General features: G+C 37.4%; 1 protein-coding gene across 4 annotated transcripts in view; it reads left to right on the top strand.

Moving 5' to 3' along the window:
* Positions 1 to 254: 254 nt before the first annotated feature.
* The window catches only part of TMEFF2 (transmembrane protein with EGF like and two follistatin like domains 2), a 232,809-nt gene continuing 207,414 nt past the window's right edge, over positions 255 to 25,649 (top strand). The window contains exons 1-4 of one of the 4 annotated variants that reach the window (XM_045034166.1): positions 255 to 882; positions 3,253 to 3,362; positions 11,992 to 12,121; positions 16,614 to 16,640. In XM_045034166.1, the coding sequence (XP_044890101.1) occupies positions 711 to 882; positions 3,253 to 3,362; positions 11,992 to 12,121; positions 16,614 to 16,640 (439 nt within the window). In that variant the 5' untranslated portion in view covers positions 255 to 710. The remainder of the gene's footprint in view (positions 883 to 3,252; positions 3,363 to 11,991; positions 12,122 to 16,613; positions 16,641 to 25,649) is intronic. The other 3 variants (XM_045034167.1, XM_006935444.4, XM_003990984.5) reach the window with 3 other exon arrangements.

Here is a 25,649-nt window from a genome sequence, read left to right as displayed (position 1 = left end):
GCTCGGGGTGGGGGTGGGGGGTCGTGGGGCGGAAAGTGAAAGGGCAGGTGGTATATAAAGCTGTGAGAGTCGCCCACTCTGGAGCCCGCGCTTCTCCCCCGAGCCATCCCCGCCTAGCCGCACTCGGGCCAGCGCCTGGCGAGCTGGCCCATCTGTGGCATCCGCCGTCGCCTCCTCCTTGCACCTCCTCGCCGACCCCTCCCTCGCGGGACCTGCATCCCGCTCCGCCAATCAGCGCCCGCCTGCCTCTTCCCACGTGATCTCGGGCGGGCTAAGGACCTGCTGCTTCCCAAACGCCAGAGGGATGCGGGCGGCAGAGCGCGAGAGGCGGCTGCGGGGCTGTGGGGCGCTTTGACTCTCCTTCCACGCAGCCTCCTTGGACTCCTCTCCTCCGCCCTCCGGACTCCGGTCTCCTCGTGGTCCCCTGGCTTCCCAGATCCCCCTCCTTATGGCAGCAGCCCCCCGAGTCTCAGGCGCAGCTTCTCGGCGGACGACCCTCTCGCTCCCGGGGCTGGGCCGGGTCACTGGATGTTGCTGAAACTCCGGAGACCATGCGCGGGTTTGGCTGCTGCTTCCCCGTCGGGTGCCACTGCCGCCGCCGCCGCCTCTGCTGCCGCCGTCCGCGGGATGCCCAGTAGCCCGCTGCCCGGCCCCCGCGATCGCGTGTTCTTCGGAAGCCGTTTGCTACTGCAGAGTTGCGCGAACTAGTCATGGTGCTGTGGGAGTCCCCGCGGCAGTGCAGCAGCTGGACACTCTGCGAGGGCTTCTGCTGGCTGCTGCTGCTGCCGGTGATGCTACTCATCGTAGCCCGCCCGGTGAAGCTCGCGGCTTTCCCTACCTCCTTAAGTGACTGCCAAACGCCCACCGGTTGGAACTGCTCTGGTAAGTCCACCACCCCAGCGCCCGACCCCCTTCGGCCCCGCAGAGGGTACGCGTTTCCAGCGCAGACCAAGCCCACCTTAGTGCGTCTCCTCAGCCCCGTGCCTCTTACTGCCCCAAACCTCTCGGACGACCGACCTCCACCCCGAGGAGCACTGGGAACCTTCCAGGCCGCTGCGGAAGCTGGGGCGGGGGGGGGGGGTGACGGGGTCTGGGGTGGGCAAAAAGTACACGTGTAGGAACCTTTTGCATCCTTGCCCTTAGAGCGGCGGATATTTTAAGAAATACTGGACGGGATGGTTTTGTGGATCCACCGAAATGAGCACCAGTCCTTGGGGGCTGGGGGGGGGTGGGGGTGGGGTGGGGTGGGGGGTGGGGACTAAAACAGAACCTTTCCATCATGAAAGGAAAAAGTCTAGCTAAAACGAGCGAGAAATAACTTTATGGGAAGGAACAAGCGAGAAAGCGATAAATCCAAGAGTGACTGCAGGGGAAACACTGATTTCTGGCAAAAGTGCCATGGGGTGCCCTGGTCTTGCTTTCAAGACCAGGTCACACGGATTCTAAAGGAGCTTGGGGTTTAAGAGAATCAATATCTCTCTCTGTCTTCCCCTTTCTCTCTCCCTTTCCCTCTCTCCGTCTCTTCCTCTCTCCCACATCCTCCTTCAAAGACGTGTTTTTGCAGCCCAGAGATGCTTCTCTCTTGCCTCCCCAAGCTCCTGATGGGGAAGGGAAGTTGAGAAAAGAATCAGTCGTCGGTCTCCCAGGCCTGGGTGGGCATAGCCGAGGCAGGCAGGCTCCTGCGGGCGGGCGGAACCGACCCCGGGCTGACTCCATTTCTGGGCAAGCTTCCTCCGAGTGGGTCCGGCGCTCTTCTTGCTTGCCGGGGTCCCTTCAGAGTCTGAACGCGAGAGCTTGGCAGGCTTTGCTCAGCGGAAGCCTCCTAAGTACATAGGGCCCGAGGATGGGAGTTGCTGTACTCCGGGCTGGCTTTGCATTTCAGTGTGACAGCCCAGAGTATACCCGGGCGGGATTGTGGTGTGATTTCATTGGCATTTTAAATTGCATTCACATGCCTGGGTATTGTCCCCTAGGTCTGGTCTGTTCTAGTTTTAGCAAGCGTGCATGTAATTTTTCATCTTCTGTAAATATAATTCTGCTGTAGTTAAATCTGGCTCTGAACAAAGTGGCTTCCAGGGATGTATGTAAGCTGAAGTGTGTGTAACTTTGGAGAGGTGGGAATGGCCAACTGTAACTCACAGGATGAAAGAACATGTAGTCCTAGGTTGTTACTGCCATGAGGAACATTATTATGCATCATGATAGTTTGTGCTTTTTTAAAGACAGGTTGAGATTTGCACGCTGTTAGATTTGGGTCAATAGATTGCCTTTGTTCTGTTTTTGGCAATTTCTAACTTTGGTATTTTTATAAAATTTAGCATGTCTTCTTTAACTTATTCCTGGTTCATGGGCGCATGTATGTTATTTTTGAAAAGCTAAGTTCCAGTTTTCAGGTGTCTGGTCACTTTTTTAGGTGCTTTATCATAGGGCCATGAAACAACCTGTGCTTGAAATGAATGGTCACAGCTTTGTAGACCAACATGCCTGGTTTGCTTCATCCCAAGAACAGTATCGCTTTAGGAAATAACTAACTTAAATGGGAAATTGAGGTTGGCAATCAAGAGATGTACTATGAGCCGGATATCTTAAGGAGATTTGCAGAGACTAAAGAGAATAAACGTGTTTTCAAGGCAGGTTTTCAAGAACCTGGCACCCCCCTCCACCCTGTTAACTTAGAGGTGATCAATCTTCATTTGAGCCAGACAGACCATCACAGAAAACACTGTGCCTGTTTATCTTTATTATTGGGGCTTTGTTTCCTCTTTGTCTGGAGAAATTCCAAATAAGGGGTTGCTTCAGACCTTAAGGCAAAAGAATGATTAAGGATGGAAAAATGGTAAAATGACATTCAGAGACCATCAACAGCTTTTTTCTAAAATGTAGGCTTGGGGGGGGGGGTCATAAACTGTACTCTACTTAATGAGAAAAAAAAAATAAAGAAGCTGGGGATCAAGTTATAAACCTTCATTCACTGCTGCCAGTATTAACTCTGGCTAAAATAAAATAGCACAATCAAAAGAATATTAAAAGATAATTCATTAAAAAAGAATTGTGAAAAAAAAGAAATGAATATTGATCACTTAACTAGATTTTGGAGGTTATCAGTAGAGAATGACCTTGCAGTACAGCTGTGGTTAATGGAATAAAAATTTAGAGCAATTCTTTTAAAGCTGCAAGATAGTGCTTTTGTTGTGGTTGTTTTTAAAATCTGTAACATCTTTAAATGACTGGAATATTTTCTTTAAATTTGAGGTTATGATGACAGAGAAAACGATCTCTTCCTCTGTGACACCAACACCTGTAAATTTGATGGGGAATGTTTAAGAATTGGAGACACTGTGACTTGCGTCTGTCAGTTCAAGGTAAGAAGTCTGATATTTGCGTCTTCTTCTTCATTGATGAGACTACAAAGAAGGGATCTCCCTTTACAAACCATCACTTGGCAATTTATAGCTGTGCAAGCTAAGAGGAAAGCAGGCACCAAGCAAAAGTGTTGTCCTGCCAAGAGAGCCAACGGATGTCAAAAAGACATAGCTTTTTGGAGAAATGTGTATGCCAGAGTTATAAATGCCACTGGAGGTAGAAAGCTTCAGGTTGTTCCTTTGATGTGTCAGAAGCAAATTAGGTTTATGTGTACCATCTAGCAAGAATTTTATAATTCAACAACTGCTGGGGATAGCTACAACAATCAATGGATAAGAAGTGTGGATTTGTACTTTTGTTCTTTTTGACTGGGACTGTCATTTTTTTTTTTTTTTTTTTATCATACTGCTCTGTTTTAATGGCCTTGGGTCTTATGATCCTGGCAATCCAGTTAAGTTTTTAAATGAACTCCTTATTAGCGTGACTTCAGAACTACTGTGCTAGTTTTGGAAATCTTGGAACTTATTAATATATATCAACTTTTCATGGGTATCACGTTGAATTACAGCTGGATCTCCCAAGAACCCGAAAGAGTGCATAGCTGCAGGTCATTTTATGAATGTTAGGAAGATGGAGTTTGCCTCATGTTAAAAGAATAAATAAAATAATTTTTTTGTAAATAGAATGGGAGACTGTAGCACTTGTATCATCAAAACTACATTATGCGTATCTATTGAAGATAGAACTCATGTCATTATTACAGCCATCATCTAACAAATGCTTTATACCACGTAAATTATAAGCCCTCTTTTCTCTCAGAATGTTTACATAAGCATAGGTACTCTCAACAACCACAGTTATTGTATTAATGTCTTATATTCACCTTTGAGTGTTGCTGAATTACTTTTGTAAATACATATGAAATCTAACATAAGGTTCAACCAAGAAATACGTGCATAAACAAAACTATATAAGTGAGATCAGGTAAAACTTTTCCAAGACTGGGTAAGCAAAACTAAAAAAATAAGAAAAAAAATGTTACAGAACAAATGAAAACATTAAAGTGAAATTCAGGTCTAAAAACTTGTTATAGTATGCAATATTTAGAATTGTTGATGAAATTAAATATTTTGAATTGAATTTGACCTCCCAGTGAAAGAGATAAGGGAATTCAGATTTAAATATAGTTTGAATGGTTTGTAGATAAGTTAAAAGCTTCTTGCAAATTATTTTCTTCTTTCTAAGAAAAGCAATAAAACAACTAATATTTGCAAAGTGCACCACCTCCTGGTGGGTGAATATTGCTGTGACCACACTACAGTCTTTCAGACCATATTATAGTGTTAGAAACATATTTGTGCATATTTAATATGCACGTGACACGAACCTCTAAGGTCTCCAGCCGCACTGAACAATGTAATTATGTTTTTTCAATGAACTACATGGGAGAGGTAGAGCATGAAAACTCTCCAATTCATACTTTCCCCAAATGTTAACTCAGGGAAAGGTACATTTGGACAAATCAGTAATTAAAGGCCCAAAGGATTTTGTGGATTTTCCCCCTTACAGTTTGTGATTCCCATAAATTGGTCTTACTTTCATGACCTAGGGTAGGCATAAGAAGTGAATTCATGAACAGTATGAAATGAACCAAAAAGAACGTTCCTCAAAGGAAAAACCATAATTCTAACAAGATTTCGACAAGAGAAAAATAATGGAGTTCACAAAATTCTAAATGGGTGCATGCTACTACAAGGAAATGTATAGTTTTCTTATTAAAGAAACTGTATTCAGTTTTCAGGTTCCACAAAGGGTTTTGGTAAAACTTTTTATCAACAAAAATATTTGTGCTTTTCATGTTTTGGTCAGCCAGTTACATTTGTCATTAATTTAAATAATTGTTCAGTGGAATTGATTGGGGAGAGGGCAATGAAAACAAGTTTGAATAAGAAAATAAATGTGTTTTTTTAATGCCTATAGTATTTAAATTTACTACTAGATTGTACTGCTATTAGCTTATGCTTTGTGATAGATGTCATTCTGTCAAGAGAAAATAAACATTCCCTTCATGGAAAATTTAGACTCTATACATACTAAGACTGTAGAGTGGCTGATTTAGGTTCAAGATCAAAGAAAATGCACAAGTTGTGCAAAGAATAATAAGATATTTTAGGCTAAGAGTATCTTGATTCATTCCTTTCTAGTACATTCCAATGAATTTGAGGTTTTGGTGTGTGTGTGTGTGTGTGTGTGTGTGTGTGTGTGTGTGTGTGTGTTTGGGGGTGTGTGTGTGTGTGTGTGTGTGTGTGTGTGTGTGTGTGTTTTCCTTCCATATAAGGGAGATGTCTTGATAATCTATTTTCCTATATCCTAGTCTAAACTAGCTGAGGTTATCTACTCCTAGTCTCCTGTGTTTATGGATACAGTCACAAATTCTTTCATTCAAATTAGAATGTGAACGATGGTCATTCTGTCTGAGAGATAAATTTCAAAGGGAAGCGTGGGTGTGATCTGCAGTTTGCCAACTTGGATTATTATTGAAGCACTAAAGAGAACATATATTTGCCTTCACTTCTCTTAGATGATCTAAAATAAACATAGGGGCATCTGGGTGGCTCTGTTGGTCAAGCATCCAACTCTTGATCTCTGCTCAGGTCATGATCTCACTGTTTGTGAGATGGACCCCCCACATTGGGCTTTGTGCTGACAGCGTGGAGCCTGCTTGGGATTCTCCCTCTGCCTCCCTCCCTGTGTGCCTCTCCCCTGCTCCTGGGCGTGCCCTCTCTTTTCTCTCCCTCTCTCTCTCAAAATAAATAAACATTTAAAAAATTAAATTAAATTAAATTAAATTAAATTTAAATTAAATAAACACATTCTACCCTTTACTTGTCACAACTGAGTGAGTTAATTGTTTTATCCTCCTTTTACCGATGAGGTAATTCAGGCCCGTTACCATTATTAAGTGGTGATCTTAAAGTAAGAACCTAGGTCCTTTGACACCAAATCTAATTTTTTCCCAGGACATTATACATGCAAAAATACATGAAAATATCAGTAACAGCAACAACGATATCAAATTATTGTAGACAATTCAATATCACAGGTAGTACACCTGAGTTTTTGGGGATGATATGAGTTCCAGAAATGGCCTGCAGCCTCATTTCTATCTAAATACCAGATAACGTGCTGATAAATCTTCTGATAAATCAGTTGTGGAGAGGAAAATTTAGAGACAGTTGGATGGATGGATAGGTGGATGGAAGGAAGGAAGGATAAAGTAAGAAGAGAAGGAAGGAAAAAGGAAAGGAGGGAAGGAGGGAGGAAGACCATATGCAGTTTTTCATAGATAGCACTGGTCATACAATGACCAATTATCAGTTTGTAATTCAAAAATATGATGAAGTTATGCCTTTCAGATATTATTTAATTCAGATATTAAGTGTTTTCATTTAATAAGCACGTTTTAGATCCGCAGTTCTTTCACTTACTATGACTGCATAACAAATTGCCCAGAACTTAGTGACTTAAAAATAATGAACAAAACAGGTGAACATAAGGGAAGGGAAACAAAAATAATATAAAAACAGGGAGGGGGATAAAACAGAAGAGACTCATAAATATGGAGAACAAACTGAGGGTCGCTGGAGGGGTTGTGGGAAGGGGGATGGGCTAAATGGGTAAGGGGCACTAGGAAATCTACTCCTGAAGTCATTGTTGCACTATATGCTAACTAATTTGGATGTAAATTTTTTAAAATAAAAAATAAAATAAAATAAAATAAAAAAAAAATAAAATAAATAATGAACTTTTTTTTTTTTTTTTTTTGCTCATGAATCTACAATTGGACAGGGCTTGATGGAAATATCTCATCTCTGCTTCCCTTGGCATTAGCCGAGGAAGGGAGAGAACTCAAAGGCTTGGTTCTGTACTCTCCTCAGGGCTCTCACTCATAAGTCTGACTATCAACTGGAGACCTGGGTCCTCAATGTGGATCTCTCTGTGTGTGTTAGTTTGGCCTACCTCATACCACAATGGCTGGGTATTAAGGGCAAGTGTCCAGAAAGAGAGAGCGAGCCAGACAGAAGCTGTATCCTTTAATGACCTAGCCTGAGAAGTCACACGGAGTCACTTTCACCATAGCCACAGGCTTGCCCACCCTTAAAGTCGTATTTTCTTTCATTTAAAGAAATGTGGTTACAGAGAAGAGAAAGTTGCTTATTGAATGATCAAAGGATTGGGACATGTGCAGGTTTTTTATCTTTTTCTTTTTTGGAAGAGAAACATACCATATCCTAAGCCATTATTCTTAAGCCTTTGACAACTGGGAATATAACAAGAATTCACTTAACATCTGTGGAGTGCCTTCTACATGCCAGATTCCGTGGAAAGTGCCAACAATCTAGAAAATGTAAGTTATACCTAGCTTCTAGATGCTGAAATCTCAGCTAAAAGATATCTTCATTAACCAAACAAGCAATAAATCATATGAAAAAACTTCTCGCATACATTTTTTGTTCATTTGTAGTAAAATGAATTCCATATATTCTAGAGTGTCAAGTCATTGAACCCACCAGTGTGATATGTAGCTACTTTCTTAAGCAATGTGGACACTTTGGAGCAAAACCATTCCACTGGAAAACACATATTTGGAAAACAAACTTAAGATTTTTACAACATCTTAAGAAAAATAGGATCACTGTTCCCCTGAGAGGAGGTTTGTACAACACATACATTTATGGGTCTAACCATCTGGGCCTGAGTCTTGTTTTTTTTCTCTTACCAGCCAACTCTGTGGCCTTTAGCAAATCACTTAACATCTGAATCTGTCCCTTCATCTGAAACTGAGCAGTATTATGATTACCACTAAAAAGTATTTCCAATAATTTGGCATATTTTAACATAGTACTTAGCCTATTTTTATGTACCAGCATATCCTGTTTTCCTTTATTTCTTTAATTTTAGACACGTGTGTTTAGTATCAGCGTTAGACGGGGTGTCAGCTGTACTCAAAACAATACATACCATGAGAGACAAATAGTTAACGTTTCTTTTCCTACATGGATATTCCCAAGTATTTTATTAATTTTTTTTTTAACATTTATTTATTCTTGAGACAGAGACAGAGCATGAATGGGGGAGGGGCAGAGAGAGAGGGAGACACAGAATCGGAAACAGGCTCCAGGCTCGAGCCATCAGCCCAGAGCCTGACGCGGGGCTCGAACTCACAGACCGCGAGATCGTGACCCGGGCTGAAGTCGGATGCTCAACCGACTGAGCCACCCAGGCGCCCCTCCCAAGTATTTTAGAAACATGACTCTGTTAATCCTCCTAAATGCCCTAGTTAACCACTTCAGATGGGGAAACTGAGCTATCAGCTTGTTAAATATTTAACTGTTGAGTGATGTCCACAAGGTCCTACACCCAGGCAGTGAGAGAAATTGGAGAAATGAGGACCAGACTTGCAGTCCTGAAGCTTAAGGATTTAGAGTATGCTTCCTCCTTGCATTATTCATATTAATGAGTGCAAGTCGTGGTACTAAAGGCCAAAAACATCGTGCTGGTAATCTACAGTTGAGCTCTCTTCAGCTCCATACAAATCTCCCTTTTGGCTTGTGCATGGAACTTGGCAGCTCTGTTTTTAGCACTGTTCACATTTGGCTTACTGCGTCCTTCAGAAGTGGCATAGGAACACTTTATCAGTTTATTCCATATTTTAAGATGCGTATCGGCATTGTGTACTAGCACTTGTCAGAGATAATAAATACTTCTCACCCCTCACCCCCTGTCCGCTGACTACATCTGAGTATTCTGCAGAAGTAGATGAGAAAGATAAATAGAGAGGTTCCAGGGGTTGGAAAGAAGAAAATGTGGACCCAGAGTAATGTAAGCAGGTTTGAAGGTGGAGATTATCAGGTAGCCAAGGACAAGAATGCCAGAACCTGAGCATGAGAAGCCAACTAGTCCAGCCATCACACTAATTTTGACTACTTTCTGCCTACTGAAAGTGTCAGCAAGACTATGTCACCAGTTGTTCACTTCTCTCAGATCTCTCCTCCATGTGCTCAGATACCATTTTAATGTCAATGGTTCCTCATAAATCCTCCCAGGCCATGTTTCTGACATGAGCACCATTTATGTGGTACTACGTCAGTTCTGCTCACTGGAAGATTGACCTATGGTAGGTCAATTCTGAGATGTAAGTTAAAAAATCCACATATGTTGGGGCACCTGGATGACTCAGTCAGTTAAGCATCTGACTTCTGCTCAGGTCATGATCTCACTGTTTGTGGGTTGGAGGCCTACATTAAGGTCTGCACTGACAGTGTGGAACCTGCTTGGAATTCTGACTCTCCCTCTCTCTCTGCCCCTCCCCTGCTCTCTCTCTCTCTCTCTCTCTCTCTCAAAAATATAAAAACATTTTGAAAAATGCGTATATATTTTAGAAAGCTTGTGGAAGGCAGCCCTTATATAGGTTATCACCTGATCAGAAGTGAATACCTATTTAAATATCCTCATTAGTAAAAGGTTCTAATGAAGTTTAAATATAATCACATAGGATAGGGGTGCCCGGGTGGCTCAGTTGCTTAAGTATCCGACTTTGGCTCAGGTCATGATCTTGTGGTCCGCGAGTTTGAGCCCCGAGTCGGCCTCTGTGCTGACAGCCTAGAGCCTGGAGCCTGCTTTGGATTCTATGTCACCCTCTCTCTCTGTCCCTTTCTCTCTCTTTCTCTCAAAAATAAATAAACATTAAAAAAATCATTAAAAAAATATAATCACATAGATAGACTGAGTCTGGGAGCCAACAGTATAACTGTGAAAAGGAATTACTGCATAGAGAGCTTCCAGAATATGTAGATTAGAAGTTGTAGAAGTGCAGAAGATTTCTAAAATGTGTCATATTTAAAATATTTAAATGATTTTAATCACATGTAAGTAGTTTCTAAATAGATGTGATTTAATACCTAAATCATCATGTTAGCAATTATGGAGATCATAATATGATCTCCTAATATGATATGATCTCATAATATGATCTCATAATATGGAGATCATAATATGAGTGTCATACAATTTGGACTTACTCTTGGGAGAAAAGTGTATCACTATTAATAAGTTCTATTTTAGTTTTTCAGTAACAGATACAAAGCAAGACTCATAAAATAAGACTTTTCATTTCAGAGAACATTGATTTATCCCATTTTATTTATAAATTAGTAATTTATAAATTAAATTACTATTAATTTAGTAATTAATAAATTAATAAATGGTGATTAAGCCATTGTTACATAAACAAAAAGAGCAAGAGTTAAATGGTTGATTGAAAGGGAGAAAGTACAGATATTCTAAGAAAATGGAGTAAAAAAATAAATTTCAGTTTTTTTATTATAAGATCGTAACCTTACCGAAAATCTGTTCTTTTTTTTTTGGCATAAATCTTTGAGTGGAATTTAACTTATGATAGCGTTTCAGGTTTATTATCATATACATTAAAACTTTCCTAGCCACCTCACCAGATCACTGGTTAATTTTGTATGTACAAAATTATGTATGTACTTCCAGCCATGAGAAATCCAAATCTTTTAGTAAGAACTAGAAACAGAAGAGTGTTTTCACATGCATATGTATGTATGATTTGCTTTACTTAGTTTCTAGCATAGGTGGATATTTATAAGTAATCATCGTGGTTATTATGTTTGTTACAATTAAACAGTGAAGCATCAGTAGTAGTAATCATGAGATAATCACATCTCTAGTGTAATTAGCAGGTATAGGACACAGCCAAATATCTCTAATGCCTTAGAGTGTGATTATATTACAATGAGTATACCCTGTAGGTTGCCTCATTTACATTGTAAAATGTGTACTTTTTTGTAATGAGGTTGTTTTAAAATGAACTTTTCTTTTTATGAAATATATATTAATAGTCATACTTTTCAATAATCAAGTTTACATATATATGTTTTACATACTTATCAGTAAACTTTTCTTCAGTAGTTATCGATTTTTTCCTTGTATTCCATTTGCTGTTTTTTTCTTGCACTATATCTGTCCATATCTGATGATCTAAAGATACATGACAAATGAATTAGTAATCCAAATGTCTTACCCAAATATTTAGAAATGTGTAAAGATTAAAATTCAACAGAGAAAAAACATAGTAAGGCGTAACTGACTTCATCGGTATTGCAGCTATATACTTCTGCTCCAAACACGGATAGGCATTACTTATTTTTAATAACGTGAATGTTGTAGCGTGTTTTGATTCTTTCCACCAAGCCAGGTGGACATATATCTGAAAAGCAGTATTAAATAATGTTGATACATTTTTTGCAATATCTTTTTACAATTGCTTGTCCAATCACTTTGTTGGAATTACCTGATCAATTCAGAAGCTTTTTTTCTCCCCCCGCCCCCCCATCTGAATCAAATGACTGATTGGCCCGACTTGACATTACTTTTGTGTATCTTTGAATGATGCCCTGTAAGGTCAAAGACTTAATGGAAATGATGGGGATTACTGAAAATGAAAACAGGTACTTTCTTTTGCAGATGATTATTTCTGTTCAAGGTCTCAAAGGTATGCAGACTCCAGTAGTAACCATATGCTTATATCTGTGTGTTCCCCAGTGCAACAGTGACTATGTGCCTGTGTGTGGCTCCAATGGGGAGAGTTACCAGAATGAGTGCTACCTGCGACAGGCTGCATGCAAACAGCAGAGTGAGATACTTGTGGTGTCTGAAGGATCATGTGCCACAGGTATGTATATGATCCTAAAGACTCCCGAGACCTTTGGGAACCTTTGCTTTTCCTGTTATGTTATCTCCAGATAAATCATTCAGACTCTATACTGGCTGGATAAGCCTCTTACTCTTTTGCACAAGGCATGCATTATTCTTATTTTTGCCTCGTTTACATTTCGAATCACTTATGGAAGAAAGAGAAAATCTACCATAAGGATGTTGATTTTAATACATATGTTATTTAATGAAGTGCAGACAGTTGAATAATATAATTAGAGCTCTAGATTTACTGCCTATGTGCCAAATATAGAGAAACTTATCTAAGCACGGATAAAGTTGGTTTGTTTGTTTTGAACAATAGCATCATCTGCCAGAGGGCAGTTTTGCAGATCTGGGTTTGAAAGTGAAAGTTTGGGTAACCTCAGCAGCACTAGAAAATATGAGCTTCCTTCAAAAGTGAAAATACAGAATCGTGCCAGGAAAAGTCTATTTTAATGGAAAGATAACAACTATTAGATCACACGTATTTTGTAGATAACAGGTGTTTTTCTATTCTAGGGAACTTTGTACAAAGTCATGTGTATGATGGTTGGGTCAGGATGGTAAATGAGCAAGGAGAAAGTCTTGTATTCTTTAAAAGATTATCTTAAGTCTGTTGATGGCTAGTAATTGATTGTGTTCCAAATTGTACCAGTGACTAGTAAAGTTCCTAAAAACTAGCAGAAGAGAATGATATTATTACTCACAGATGATGATGTAGGCTTTTTTGTTTTTGTTTTGGTTTTTAAGTAATCATTTCTGTTATATGATTCTTCGCCTCATTATGTGAACGTCCTTCCTGGTGTCCCACTTACCTCTTATTTGCTAGAGCAAATAGATCATTGCCACTTCATCTAAGAAGTAACGAATGAAAATGACAGCAACATGTGAGAGGCATTGGACTTGCTTCCCCAGTAGGGAGGAAGGAGGGCCAGCATGGTACTATCATAGTAGAGATGGGGGAAACAGAAAGAAAGACAGGGAGCAAACTAAATATGAAAAATAAATCTGCCATACCTATGGAGAAAATTTAAAACGATATGTTAAGACGAATCAAATGGGGGAAGAAATGGAACCTCTGACTCTTAGAAGCCAAGAATGTTGGAGGCAAATACCAGAGAGTACTGAGAAAAGGATTTATCTGTTCAAGATCATTTAGCTTATCAGTCTGTCTCTGACAGTAGCCAAATGAGAGTCAGTGGGCAGTTATAATAAAGAATCATTAAGTTATGGTATGGCTAGGAACATTTGGTGCCATAATCTTTCTTTCTTACTTGCCAACCTCCAACTTCTTGTAGGTTCAGGCAAGCACATTCTCCTGATTCACACAAATCTTTACATTCAAGTTCCTAATGTATTGTTTATACTATGAAAATAAAGAGTGAGCCAAGTAGAAAATTTAATCGCAGTTGAGTAATCCATACCTACCTGATTCGCATACTTAGATTTCTGTAGGATTTAATTAGTAAGCCAATCTTGCTGAATGTTTCCCATTGACTTAAAAATCTAAAAGGTTGGGGCGCGTGGGTGGCGCGGTCGGTTAAGCATCCGACTTCAGCCAGGTCACGATCTCGCGGTCCGTGAGTTCGAGCCCTGCGTCGGGCTCTGGGCTGATGGCTCAGAGCCTGGAGCCTGTTTCCGATTCTGTGTCTCCCTCTTTCTCTGCCCCTCCCCCATTCATGCTCTGTCTCTCTCTGTCCCCCCCCAAAAAAATAAATAAACGTTGGAAAAAAAAAATCTAAAAGGTTTTTGATCTGAATAATGATGGAGGGACCAAAGTAATTTTGATTAACCAGGTCTGACTGTAAATAAATTAGAGTTCTGACTTTTGATCTAAAAGAAATTTTCCTTCTTTGTAGATTTCCCATTTATTTTTAAAATGCTATTTGACACTGAATACAGATGGCAAGTTGTGATCTCTAGGAATAAAAGCCAGTAGAAGATATAACTTTATTATATTTCATTGAACCTACAAATCTTTTTTTTTTTTTTGTCCAAAAAATGGTTTCCTATTAGGCAGTCTGCTCAATAGTCTCACTCTCAATTTTTTGTGTTATAAGAAGTGCATTGGCTAGGAGTTCAAATTTTCAAGTTCAACAGCATGACTTCTTAGGTGTTTTTGTCTCATCAATAAGGATTTAGTAGAGTGCTTGTCTCTGGTTTGCCAAGATGGCTTATTTTATATTAGAGAAGCCTCAAAACTTTTCATCACTATTTCATAATGATGCCATGGACCTGTGGTTATTTTTTCCATCTACTCCTCCTTTCTTCCCTACTTACTTGATTTGTGTCTAATAAAACAAAAATTGTCTTAAAGATCATGTCCCTTCACTTTTTAGGAAGATACATGGGAAATACAAGCCAATATACTGCTGCCATTTTTTTCTTTTCCCAAACCATGTGTATTTATTAGAAAACCTATAAATGAATAGGCAAGATGTTTACTCAAAACCTTAATTTTTATGTTCCAGACACAGTGATAAGCATTTAAAACATGCTATTGTGCAGTAAGCCTCAAAACAACCCAACGACATAGACATTACTACACTCATTGAATAGAGGACAAATAAGCTTAAGGTTACATAACATTCCTTATGCTATCAAATGAGTAATGTTTGGAGATTTGAATCTATAAGCTTTTACATATTTCCTCTTATGTGACTATAAGGATAAAAAGCTGAATAAGACATGGTTCTTGATTTTAAAAAGTTTACAGTCTTCAGAAGAAACAAGAAGCTGTACACATTTAACTAAAACATATAGAATATATTCGTGTTATAATATATCAACCTGTTAGGCTCTGATAGTTATATAAGTAATACTGAATTAAGCTTTAAAATTAATTCAAATAAATTTAGTTCAAATTTTAGCTGTGAAAGTATGTAAACATTGACCATTCAAGCACTGTCCTATCCAAAAGTGATGGTGCCATGAGTTCTGATGGTCAGTTCAGTTGACAGCACTATTCTACTATGGAGATGAATGCATCAGCCTTTGTTGATCTGTTACCATTAAACAGAGAAGGCATATGATTAAAATCCTTACTTGGTCATACATTTAGTAAGAAGGGTTTTTCTTATACATTGTTTTACCATTTAGCTTGCCTTAAGGAAAGACTCTGCTGGGCTAAAGACACAAGTTAATAAATGACTTGGCTTTCTGACTTAATACAGTGTTAGACTCTATGAATTTAGTGAATATGAGTCTCCACCAAGGCTGATTATTTAAACTACTACTCCTTCAGAAGTGCCATTTGATATCGTTCTTGAATCATTGAGATTTCCGTGTGAGATGAGGGCATTTCAGACAAAGAATACCAGTATTAGTCTTAATCCCCAGTATTAACATTAAAAATACATAACCAAATGTATTTAGAATGAAAAGGAGTGGAGCGCCTTGGTGGCTCAGTCGGTTAAGCGTCCGACTTTGTCTCAGGTCACGATCTTCCCGTATTTGAGTTAAAGTGCGCGTTGGGCTCTGTGCTGACAGCTCAGCTCAGAGCCTGGAGCCTGCTTTGGGTTCTGTGTCTCCCTTTCTCTCTGCCCTTCCCCTGCTTATACTCTGTGTCTCTCTCTCTCAAAAATAAGTAAACATTAAAAAAAATTTTTTTAGAATGAAAAGAAGTGGAGAGGCAAAAGGAAGATGATGTCCACATTTAAGAGGTAGAACCAGATGGAAACTCAATGGTCTTGACTCCCACCTAGAAAACTGACTGTCCCTTGGAACTGAGTTGTCAGAAATCGACACCTTTGATCAACTGTAATTATGTAAGAGGGAGGGGAGAGAAGAAATGGAGAAAGAGGAATGTCAAAGGCAGGGTATCATTTTTTTTTTTTTCCAGCCAGCATCACTTAGGGTGTATGCAATTTTAAGCACAAAGACAAAAGTCACTCCTCTATTGATTTTAAAAACAAAGGATAAAGTTGGTGGCAGATAAACTCATCCACAATTGTGGTATTTGGAAAACATATTAGCAATTACATGAAAAGATAATCATCTATAAACTGTTTTTTTTCTTTTTGTATATATGTGATGTATAATAATATGCCTTAATTATGAGTTTATTTGCCACATGTCTTAGCCTGTTTAATTTCTGAATCTCACCTTATAAGCATTTTGTTTTCCTGTTTTTTTTTTTTTTTTTTTTTTCAGTTAATGGCACCAAATTCATCCTGGTTAAAATAAAAATATGAGAGATTTTACATAGTCCATTTTAGGAATTGTATCAAAGGTAGATAATAGTTTTTCTTACAAAGTTTAAGAATGAAAATAATAGAGAATTTATTTTATAAGTTATATTATACAAATTAAATTAAATTGATATGAATATATATTTTCAGGTTAAATATTAGTAATTTTCTCCATTATATGATTGTTTTAATGAAGAAAGTAAACGTGAACTAAATAAAGTCATAAGTAGTTTTTGAATATGTTTTCAAACAAAAACAAAGTATTTCTTTTTCCCCCAGATGCAGGATCAGGATCTGGAGATGGAGGTAAGAGTTACCTTTTTATATATTTGAAGACTTACCTATAGATATTATTTATGGGTATTAACTTATGTATTTGCCATTACAGATGTCTGATACAAATTCACCTTTTTCATTTTAGGAAAAGGGAAAACAAAGTATCATTCTACTTATTACATAAATGTGTATACATGCAAATATTTTGATATACTTATGAATCATACTTAAGAACATCTCATCTAATCTTTCTTGTTCATTCATTCGTTTGTGCCTGAGTTATCTTTAAGAGAGATATGCATTTCAAAAATTCCTAAAGGAAGCCTCCAAGAACATTTAGCAGGGCAGAAAGAACTCATGAGAAAATTACTTAAATATTGAGATTTTAAAATACATAATATTGTCCTAAAATACCAGGTATTGGGATTAACACATACATAGCTATCATGTAAACAAGATCTTATTTATCACATCAATAATTTGAAACTGAAGGAGCTTTAGTTCATAAAAAAAGGTAAAAAAGATAAACAAAATATAAGCCCATGAAAATAAGATATTAGGTTTACTTCTTTGTCTAAATTAATCTCTATTATTTTTACTAATGTAAGACATGTTTTCATTATTAAATTATGTGTTTAAGGAAGTATGCAAAAGAGAGGTGGAAACTTTTAAATTTGATCTGATGTCAAATAAGCCTTTATTTATGAATTGAATATTCATTGTAAATATCCCAAAATGTTTTTTTCAAATGAAATCCAAACAAAATTCCACCTTTATGCACAACAAGAAAAAAAAAAGTTAGGTATAATTTCAATAAGAATAATAAAAAGAGAATGTATAAAAACATACATTCTTGAGGCCTTGCTTAAGCTGTATAAAATGATCAAATGTATGATTCCAAGTCAATTTTAGTGTTTAAATGCAGAATTTGATGAAAGGTAAAGAAAAGAAGGCCTTGGGTTCAAGAAAGATCTAACTTATCACACTATCTAGTTTGGGTAATACTTCAAAGATTTATCAAGTTGCTTTAATTAAAGTCTTATTAGTTTAAGTAATACCCGGAGAACACAATTACAGCAAAATATTGGAGAGCAATTTTTCCCATAAAGGCTAAAACTGAACAGAAGTCAAGATTTAGTACCATGAGAGTGTTAAGATGTATTTAATGTCACATGACATTGAACAATCATTGGATGTTAGGACAGTCTCTCACTACTTCTAAGAAATTGTTTTCCTGCCAGCCCCTCTGGCTGATTAATATAGTGTTCCTAAGAAAGCTTCTCTAATTATTTGGAAAGAAGAGCTTAGAACAAATTAAATGGTAAAGAGAAAAAGAAAGGAAAAAGTTGCTTGAGTAGATATTTCACCATTAGAATATTAAGGAATTAATCAGTTTTAAAAGTGTTGCTTTTGGAAGGAAGTAGTTCGTATGCAAAATTCTGTTTATTTCCCAGCTATAGTTAGTCTTTATATATAGATTACCTACTTTTGCAGATAATTACGTTGAGTTTCGACTGTTCCACTGTTCATGCAACAAGTCTTGTTAATTTTTTTACATCTTTAAAAACAACAAACTCGGGGCGCCTGGTTGGCTCAGTCGGTTAAGTGGCTGACTGCAGTTCAGGTCATGATCTTGCGGGGTCCATGAGTTCTAGCCCGCGTTGGGCTCTGTGTTGACAGCTCAGAGCCTGGAGCCTGCTTCAGACTCTGTGACTCCCACGTCTCTGCCCCTCCCCCACTCACACTCCGTCTCTCAAAAATGAATAAATGTTAAGAAAAAATTTAAAAACAAAACAAACTGGACCACAGAAAATCTTCATTGCTCTTTCTGTTAAAATGCCACAATATACTTTTTTTCCATTTGAGTCCCCTATCATATCACACATCATTTCTTCATTTTAATTTATTTCTTAAGAAGACATGGTTTATGTTTCTGATGGTGGATTCCAGCTTTCATTCATTGTAATTAGCTCATGCATGTGGAAGTGAGGTCAACATCACTCTTCCCTGTTTCAGTCCATATTGAGATCTTTGGTTCAGTGTGTTATCCAGTGATCTAAATAAGGTAGTATGTTTTAGGAAATAATTTCGATGCCGTGAATATGATGTTTATAACTTGAATTTTGTACATTATTTAGAAACCACTCTCCTTTTCTTATTTTCATCTCCTTTTTGCTTTTTACTCTTCCTTTCAATTATTTGTGCTTTATAGTAACTTTGAGGGAAAAAAAAAAAACAAAGCAACTTCTTGAAAGATAATTGTTTTATAAAAAAGAAAGAACATATAACCCATTTAATTGTGAGTTGTATTCTTTTTTTCAATAGTTGTTGTTCTGAAAGTTGTGGTATTGAGTATTTACTCTGTGAAAACTATTTTTTTAAATCAAAGACCAAACATTTTTTTAAACTAAATTACTTTTTTTTCCTAGTCTTTGTCTTACTTTGCTCTGAAATACTAATAGTTTTAATTTTCTTTAATTTTTTTTACTCTACTACAAGGTACCAAAAAAGCTGAGTAAATTAAACCTAAAGACCTAGTTTAGGGTAACCTGAACAATTCCAATCCACATATCCATTGGATTGTACATAAAATATATTTGATTCACTACCCTTGCTTTTAAAGAAGATAGTCTTACCTCTGTATTCTGTCAGAGTTCCTGTTACCAAGCATCAGAGGAGCCAGAATCCGTTTCCTTTGAATTAACCAGAAGTGATTAAATGACCTGTGATTGTTTGGTTAATCCATCAATCCTAGCTAGTGATTGTTCTAACAGATCTCCATAGGATATATTCTCAATAATGTGTATTTAGTTAATAATTGGGGCATATTTGCAAGCACTTTGTATGGTTAATGATTATTTTTCTAATTTCTTTTAACAAAAGTTAATATAATTCCCAACTGGAATGCATTGATCTGAATAGAGAAGTGAACAGATTTATTTGCAAAAACACGTTGTATGTGTAGCTATTATAAATGATATCATGAAACCTCCAAATCCAAAATCACTTCAAAATACATAAATTTTTATTTTTTTAAGATTTTCCTGTATTTTTTAAATTAATGAATTTTATATTAGCAATGAAGGTTAGAACTAATTACCTTAAAATAATTTAAGTTTAACCCATTTGCACAAGGGCATATCTGTCATTTACTACATTTGAGGGAACATTTTTACCACAATATGAAAATGATATAAAGTTTTCATGACATTAGTATATCTTTTATAGGGAATTTTAAAAATTTTAACTATTGATCTATTTATTCAGATGAAACAGTTCAAAGGGCTAACTTTACTTAGGTAAAACATGTTTACTAATCTCCAACATGATCTGCAAATATGCGTTCATTTATAAAAGTAACTTACAGTGTAATAGGAAACACTGCATACAAATCTTAAAGGTTGGGTTTTCCCGTGCCAGTGACTGTGTCCTTTTAGTGTTCAAGAAAACTCACTAATGCAAAGAATAATTTTGTATTATTTGTTTTGAACATAAGACTTGCTGCTTATGGAATTCTGTTTTCAGACAAAAAGTTGGAAATGCATCTACCTCAAATACCCTTTTTGGATAGTCTCACACTTGAAAAAAAAAATCAGGATAAACTACAATTGACTATAAATGTGTCCTATAGAAAGGTAATGTGTGGTAACGTGTGGACCAAAGTCCAAAGAATTTAAGAACATAGCTGAAAGAAAAGGGTTGGCGTTTCAAGTACTTATATATATGGAGATTTAATGTTGTAAATAAGAAAACGGGTGTGTGTAGGAGGGATAATAACATCTTATCCTCCCACGGACTTCCTTAAGCAACAAATACTGCAGTAAGAAAAAAAGTATTAAAGAAACCTCCTCTTAAAATCCAGGGGTGTGTGGGTGGTTAAAGAATAATTTTTAACCCCTGCTTTTCTCTCAAAGCCTTTTAGTCATATTATAAAGACAAAGCCATGAATATTTTCCTTTATTCTCTTAAAAATATTTCTGGATTTACTGGATTTTTGATAGATTTCTAGAAATAAAAAATAATTCTGGTAAAATTACTTTTTAACTGCTTAAAAATATTTTAACTATTAAAAGAATTATAAATGTATTATCCTGTTATAGGTCTTGAAAACTCCACAAGTCAATTTTAATAACATCTTATGGGAAGTTGTATGATAATATCTGTAGAAATCAAATGTTTCTAAGGTTAGATGCAATTGGGTGTATTTTCATTTTGTGAGGTAAAATGAAGCACTGGGCCTATTTATACAACTTATATAATTACATAGATTCAAAAAAATCAGTTAATAGATGAATATCAGATATGTATAGTAACAAATCAAGTTTACATCCATGACTAGTATCAAGACTGATTTTTAATATCCAGGCAATTGTTGAGATAACTTTACTGTATGAAACCAGTTATGATATATTTTTATTTAATGCAAAGTTGCCCTGTGAAAATTAACTTTGTACGGTATTACTCAGATCTCTAAAATTAGGATGTTTACTGTATATACATTTTGGGTTGAACAAGAGGTGTTTACAGTGCAACAAATTTTAGACCCTAGGCTGCTATTTCTGATTAATGTGGATTGCCAAAAATGGGGAAACAGTATTGTAAGAAGTTTGAGAACTTAAAAATTGTTTTTTAAAAATCGTTATGTTTTTAATATGAATTTGAGGATACTCAGGAATTTGGTTGAATTGAACAAGCCTGACAGAACCTAGGTATTGTGGCAAGGTTTCTGCAGCTGTAACAATGAATATGACACAGGTTTTTTGTTTTTTTTTTTTTTACTCAAAAGGAGATTACATGTAAATTCTCTTCTTGGCACACAATGGGAAAAATTATGATTCTAATTATCAAAGGAAAAATAATTCCCTGCAGAAATAAAATGTTAAATATACTGTAAATAACAAGGAATTGAATATTCATTCCATAAAATGTTCTTGTATAAGGCGAAGAAATTTTTCTCTTCCGTGTTCCTGTACACATTCCCTTTCCTGACCTCGACTTGTGTCTTCTCTACTTCACTGTCATGGTCAAGTTCCAGCAAACACAATATGCCTCACCATGCATTTTCTCCATGACAGCCAAAATCTGACGGGCATCACTTGTAAGCAGCTTCAGCTTAAATACTGATTCAATAAAGAAATTCTACCATGTATGCAAGGGCTGAGATTCTTTCAGGGCAATACACAGGGGGAGAAAGTGGAAACTTTCCTCACTTTTGTTGTCCTATGCCTGAGAGCTGCTCTTTTGCCTGGAGATGGGCGTATAGCCATCTGAACTGCAACTGAAATCTTATCCCAGCTTTTCCTGGGCTGCAATCCATTGTGCTTTCTCTTCATCTCAAAGAAAAGCAATATTGCAATGGAGTAATGAAACAGAGGTAGAATGAATGAGGAACACGTAATGGATAATAAAATTGGAAAAAATACGAAAAGCAAACAGAAGGGAACAAAGTGAGAATGATGGAAAATGAAAAAGGAGGAGAAAGGAACCTTTGTTATCAACTTGGCTATACTTTGTTTTCAACCCGATTACCATCTTAAACATAAAAATAACTTTTCACCTCAGTAGAATAGTAAGAGTTGTCTGAATTTCCAGAGAAGATTGCTTGAGAATGTGAAATGGATGCTACCAACTTTTGTCTGAATCATCTGTATGGGTTTAAAAAAAAAAAAAAAAAACCTAGGAAAAGAAATGCAATCATTGTGTGTAGGGTGATAGAAATGCTTTGGATTACAAATCAGAAGATATGTATTTTAAATTTTTAATTGGCTTGAAGGCTGCCTATTTGATTTTTACCCTCGTCTCCTTGGAGAATCATTTATCTTATCAGTAAAAGAGAATAATATCTACTTATAGGAAAGATGATTATAACAAACTAATGCAAGGAACTTTGAACTCCAAAAAATTAAAAATGAAATTAAAAGAATATATATTACCTTTGCTCTTTATTCCCATTTATTCTAAGAATATAATTTCTCTGAAGAGTTTAATTAGAAGTTTGAATCTTTTCATCAGTTATTTTTAAATCCATGGTTTAAAGTATTGATGCTGAGATAATGAGAAGAACCCCACGAATCCCATCACAGTTTTCAGTATTTGGAAGAGGCAGCTTGCTCCATACCTTCAGGGGAAGTAAAATCAGGGTTGATGTCAGAAGAACTGGACTTATGCAAGATAGACAAGAAATGAGGAATGATGTTTAAAATTTCAGAACAATAAATAATTGCTCTTGAAACTAAAATGGCAGGCATATTGCCTCCACAGAAAACCAAAAAAGAAGAAATGAGATGGATTCACAATATAGAGAATTCAGTACACTTACAAGGAAGAATGTACATTGGGGTTCCAAGCATTGAGAGGTTTTTCCAAGACTTGAGCTTCTTAGAAAGAAATTCTTTTAAAATAGGTGGAAAGATTTGATTATAGTTCCACTTGATGTCAGAGCATACTTAGATAAATCTGTAAGGATGCTGATACTTAATACGTAATTATTTGGGTTTTTTTAATTTATTTTTTATTTATTTTGAGAGAGAGGATGTCTGAGCAGGGGAGGGAGAGAGGGAGAGAGAATCCCAGTCAGGCTCCATGGTGTCAGCACAGAGCCCGATGTAGGGCTCAATCTCACGGACTGGGAGATCATGACCTGAGTCAAAATCAGGAGTCTGAGGCTTAACTGACTGAGCCACCCAGGTGCCCTTATAATTATTTGTAAAATATTCCATGGTTTATAAAAAGCACTAAAATAACATTAATTTATTTATCCACAATAATAGCCTTTGGATGTGTGAATGATGACCATGAAGGATAAACAGCTTATCCTCAAACCCAAAAACGGTGCATATGATAACCAAGTCAGTCCTTGAACTCCAAGAATGAAGGAAACTGTAGTGGCACAACTATACCTCTTGCGGTAGCTGTTTATAACAACTACACCAGACCCCATATTCTGTGGTTTATGTAAATCATAAATGCTATCAACACTCATATATGATTTCATTATCCCATCTTCTTACTCCCTTCTCACTCCCATTTTTATTTCTGAATTCATCTGTTCTATTCAACCTAGTACCCAAACGACTATGGGTTTTTGTTGTCTGTTATCTAAGCTAATCATACTCCAAGTCCATGGCACATTATGATTGCCACTTATTCTCCTCTATTCATTTTCTCCTTCATCCCCCATCCCTAGTCCCATTCCTTTTTGTCCCCTAAGTATTCACTGTAAGGTATTCAGTATACTTTAAATTATTGTTGGTGGTAGGGGGCAGTATGGATATTTGTGTAGCAGCAGGAAGTAATGATTAAAAACACAGGTTCTGGGGTTGCCTGCATGGCTCAGTTGGTTAAGCGTTATTCAATCCTTGATTTCAGCTCAGGTCATGATCTCATGGTTCATGAGTTCAAGCCCCGTGTCAGGCTCTACACTGACTGCATGGAGCCTGCTTGGGATTCTCTCTCTCTCTTTCTGTCTGCCCCTCCAGTGCTTATGCTCTCTCCCTCTTTCTCTCTCTCAAAATAAATAAATAAACATTAAAAAGAATACATACATACATACATACACACACAGGTTCTGGATTTAGAGCCTGTAGGTTTGATCCCATCTCCACCACTTTCTAGCAATGTGACCATGGGCAGGTTACTTAGACTCTGTTTTTAGTTTCTTCATCTGTGATCCTGGCAGGGTTTCCGAAGAAGTAGACCTTGAGGTTGAGATCTGTGCATTCAAAGTTTACTGAGTAGTAGTCTCAGGATCAACATCTGTGCAAGGGAGGAAAGTAGGACTGGGCAGAGGGAGAAGCTGAACTGGTGCAGTTTAAAAAAAGCCACAGCAATGTTCCTACAGAGCTCTTAAGATGGGAGGGCCCCTATTAATTGTACTGAATCAGAACAAATGGGGCTGACCTTCACATCCCTCCATTGATACCCACTGATGTGGGCAACCCCAAAGAGGGAGTGTTGCCTTGGGCCAGGTGCTCTCTTCTTCTGCACAATAGACCAGGAAAGAGACTCGGCAATGAGCTGTCTGTATGCAACACTCCCCAATAGCTGAGAAGGGGAAAATGTGAATATTGCACCCTGGCCTCCTTTATGATCTTTAAAATTTAAAACAAAGGGAAAAAACAGGCAAAATTTCTGATCTTGTAGAGCTTATTTCTTGTGAAGAGACCCAAACAGTAAACAAATAAACAAGGGAAAATATAGATTGTCACATGCTAATGACTTCTATGGAGGGGGAAAAATGGGATAAGGAAAGGTTGGGGGAGGGGTGCTGCTAGTTAGCACGGGATGATCCAGAAGGGCTGGACAAAGATAAGGAGGAAATGAAGGAGCAAACCTTGCAGATAAGCAAAGGGAGGGCATTCCAGGATAAGTGCAAAGCGTACTTGGGTGATCCAAGAAGATCAAGGATGCTAGTTGAACTAAAGCAGGGGAGAGGGTGCTTGGAGTTGAGGAAAGGAGGTGGGGGGGAACCTGTAGACTTTCCTACAAGGTTTGGCTCTTTCCGTGAGTGAACTGGAAGCCGTGATCTGACTGGTGATTTTGCAAGATGTGTGTTGAGAATGCACTGTGTTGAAGTAAGGGAGGAAGTGGGGAAGAAAAGAGATAACGTTCTTTTGTCTGGTGGCTGTTGATTTGCAGGAATCTGTGGTATATTTTCTAAAGTATCTCTTGTTTGTCTTAGGTCTATCAGTTTGCTACCTATCTGAGGGACATTGTCTGTGGTCCTTTATTGAACAGATACTCTAGGTTTTGCTATAGTCTAATCCATTTTTTTCTCTTAAGGTACTTCTTATTTGGGGTTTTATTTAAGATGTCCTTCTTCTGTTTTGATATTTTTAAGCAAGCAGAAAATTTCGCTTGTTACCAACACATAGGAATCCCTCTGTATGCCACAGTGCATGCCAAATTGCACAGAATTGGTTTCAAACTTGGATTTGAAAATATAGCTTTTTTTTTTCACCATACTAAATGTTCAATACATATTGTAGCATATGATTTTCCATGTGTACTTAACAAAGAGCAATTTCATTTTCTCTGGTA

Source organism: Felis catus, chromosome C1 (assembly GCF_018350175.1).
Source record: "Felis catus isolate Fca126 chromosome C1, F.catus_Fca126_mat1.0, whole genome shotgun sequence".
Classification (NCBI taxonomy): Eukaryota; Metazoa; Chordata; class Mammalia; order Carnivora; family Felidae; genus Felis; species Felis catus.
This window is presented reverse-complemented; position numbering and strand designations above follow the sequence as displayed.